Source organism: Monopterus albus, unplaced genomic scaffold, assembly GCF_001952655.1.
Source record: "Monopterus albus unplaced genomic scaffold, M_albus_1.0 scaffold72.1, whole genome shotgun sequence".
NCBI classification, from domain to species: Eukaryota; Metazoa; Chordata; class Actinopteri; order Synbranchiformes; family Synbranchidae; genus Monopterus; species Monopterus albus.
Genome location: NW_018127952.1, coordinates 936373 through 939726, shown reverse-complemented (window position 1 = coordinate 939726; position 3354 = coordinate 936373). Strand labels below are relative to the sequence as shown.

Genomic DNA, 3354 nt, shown 5'->3' with positions numbered 1-3354 from the left:
ACTCGGCACAGATGTTTCTGTACACTATGCCAGCCACTTGGTTATGGCCTTCCATGTATGCCCTGCCTGCTAGCATCTTGCAGCCTGCTGTTATGTGCTGGATTGTCTCAGGGGCATCTTTGCACAGCCTGCACCTGGGGTCCTGTCTGGTATGGTAGACCCTGTCCTCTATTGATCTTGTACTTAGAGCTTGTTCTTGTGCTGCCAGGATTAGTGCCTCTGTGCTGTCTTTCAGTCCAGCTTTGTCCAGCCACTGGTAGGATTTTTCCATAACAGCTACTTCTACTATGTGACGGTGGTACATACCGTGCAGGGGTGAATTTTCTCCATAATTGAAGACCCAGGGGCCAGCCTTTCTGGGGCCCTAAGCAATGCCACATTAATTCATAATACTTAATAATATCACACTTGCAACATTTGTCTTTTTGTTTTTAGAAATAGTTTACCTCCAGTCAGCCCTTCTCCAACTTCTCTCTTTTTTTGGTCTTCACATTACACTGACCCACTTTTAGAAAAAAGTAAGAAAAACACCAATTAGTGTTTCAAAAGACATTCATATATGGATCCACTATATTCAGACGTAAACAGATAAAATGTCAAAGAAAACCCAAAGTCAAGGTACTGAAAACTATATTCTAAAAAGTCTGGATCCTTCCACAGTCACACTGTGGTTCAGTTTCTGCTACAAGGACTGAGTGGGTATAGACCAAGCCATGTTGGCTTTGACTGAGCTGCAAAATTAGCTTTTGGAGGGAGGTAGGACAGTCACACGGTTGTGTTGGGATAGAGAGGAATGTAACCCACTTCTCTGTCAACAAATTCCTGTTTATGTCTGGTCCATGACAATGGTGTATAAAATGTGAGTAAAAAGACACTATATTAAAAACATTTGTGGTGTTTACCAGTTCAGCAACAATTTAAGCTTTATGGGAGAAAGGCTGAGGCTGAATATGGAATCAGTGAGGACAGAAAAACTAGATTAGGGTTAGGGTTAGCTCTTATTGCCCTCCTCTGCCAGCTTGTAGCCACCTACACTTGACATCCTACTAATCTTAAGTATATGGTAAGTAAAATGGAATCAAATGGTGTTGGTAAAGTATTCATTTGCAATGTTCAACAGTGCAATGCATGGAAGACAGGCACTCACCAAAACTAAAGATTACACAGGGTGAAATCACTATTGGGTCTTCCTTTCTGGTTGTAGGTGTTCTAATGAGAAATATCAGCTGGTACCAAATTGATGATGCAAAAACAAACAGGCAAACAACAAACAGAAATCCCCCAAAACAAAACAAAACAAACCTTCAGGAGCTGGGAGTGGAGGATCAAGGCCCAGTGAAATAAACTGTCTCTGCTGTCACCTGGTGGACTGAGATGCCTAATACACCTCATATGAAGCAGTCAATCGCTGTGCATGCTGACTGAAAATAAGATGTTATAGACATGAAGACACACACACACACACTTGAAAACCCAGTTTACATATAATTTAAACGTATGCCAAAAAGCTCTACAGCGGTTCCTGATCTTTAGAAGATGTACTAAAACCACAAAATAAAAAGTTTAACTCAATTTACTATAAACCAGTTTGTGCTGCTTTTATTGATTGTACAAACAGTGGAGCTCCAGGTGTAAGCTGTGCATAGGAATCTGTATAAAAGTCAAATTTACAGATGTTGTGTAGGATGGGGGCAAAGTTTGGAACATACTATCATAGTATCTAGACCACAGAAACACAGTCAGTCAAATTTAGTGCCGACCTATTTGATTTTTCAATAACATTCAACACTATCAGGGCATGAAGCCAATGAGCAACATATATTACTAACACTTTATCTTTAACAAAAACATTAAATGCACCGATTCTCCTCCTGGTCATTGTCTGATGGCTGTAAAAGTGTTTTTGTGTAACCGCTCCATTCTCATGGAAGTGCTGGAGTTTGTGTCATCAGAGGCTGACAGTAGGAAGTACCATCATGTGATGATTTTGTTCATGTCTTTGGTTTGATCTTAGCACTCTTAGACATAAAGGATCAGTATCTGTAAGTTTTAGCCCATTTACCAAGAATCATATATAGCGAACCATTTTCCAAAGAATATTAGTCTTAAAAATGTTTGATTTCTGCCACTATTCCACTTTCTTTCAGTAAAGACTGTTTCACACTTCTTGAATCCACAAATTCTCGCTGGATCTCACTGTTTCCTACTGCAGTGTAGGTATAAAGTTGGCTGAGTGTCATCATTGAAGTGAAGAAACAACTATGAGATAACGACTCATAGTCAAAGTCACACAAATGATAAAACAGACATTTACAGTCTTTTCTGTAATACTGTTGGAAACAAATACAAACAAAACATTTAAAGCCACTCGGTCCAATTTAACAACTTCAAGCCATTTCTTATATGGCATTCGCTTGTAGAAGCTGTTCCCCAAAGTCTTTCAGTTGCTAACAAGCAGTTAATTTCTAGCACCACGATTCAAATGCATTGTACTTTCAATTTGCTAAAACATGAAACCTGCTTGAGACGGGCAATAAATTTTAAATATATCTGCTTTTATTGCCTAAACTGTCATATATTGCAATATCTCAGGGCAAAGGCCTTATATCAGTCTTATGTCAGCTGCATTACCATGTAGCAATAAATGTTAAGTTATAAGTTTGACAATAATAAAAGTAGGCATTTCAAGTACATTTTAATACAATAACAAAATGTGTAGAAACAATTGCTGCCTGAATAGCAGGGAGATGCATTCAAAAATCTAAAACCGCTGGAGTTTTGGGGCCCTAGTGGTCTAACACACATATGATGTGACCACAGCATCCCCAGTTGGCATCTGGCGGAAAAATAAAATCTAAAATACTTGCACTTTGGAAAATGGTCAGCTGTAATGTGACATATGCGATAAATCGGCTAAAACATTCATAACCGCCTGCATGGTCCTTAAGTACAGCAAACATATAGTGCTTGGGGATACTATGTCCTTTTAGCAGGTTTGGCAGTAAGCTGTCTTTCTCTCTCAAGCGCCTTCTCACGTTTCTGCTCCTTCTCCAGCGCCTCCTTCTGCTTTTGCTGCTGCAGCTTCAAAGCTCTTTTCTGACAGGAAACAACAGTCAACATTTAATCTATATGGCCATTGTTTCATTTGCATTCACCACTATGCGCACCTTATCTTAAAGCATCAAGTGTACGAATGCTAGCAAAACAAATCTGACTGAGACGAGAGATACCTTTAGTTTAGTTGTTTTTTCGTGAAGAATAATCATCTCTTTCCTTATGTTCACCAGTTTATTGTGATAAAACTTCGCCTCTGTAAACTAAAGATAACAAACTGGATTAGAAATTATTCCTGCT

General features: G+C 39.0%; 1 protein-coding gene across 2 annotated transcripts in view; it reads right to left on the bottom strand.

Annotated features, from left to right (window-relative positions):
* Positions 1–1572: 1572 nt before the first annotated feature.
* Positions 1573–3354, bottom strand: part of bloc1s6 (biogenesis of lysosomal organelles complex-1, subunit 6, pallidin) — a 4174-nt gene continuing 2392 nt past the window's right edge. For both annotated transcript variants that reach the window (XM_020605783.1, XM_020605784.1), the window contains exons 5-6: positions 3231–3317; positions 1573–3096 (exon numbers count right to left, since the gene is read on the bottom strand). In XM_020605783.1, coding sequence (XP_020461439.1) covers positions 2977–3096; positions 3231–3317 — 207 coding nt within the window. In that variant the 3' untranslated portion in view covers positions 1573–2976. The remainder of the gene's footprint in view (positions 3097–3230; positions 3318–3354) is intronic.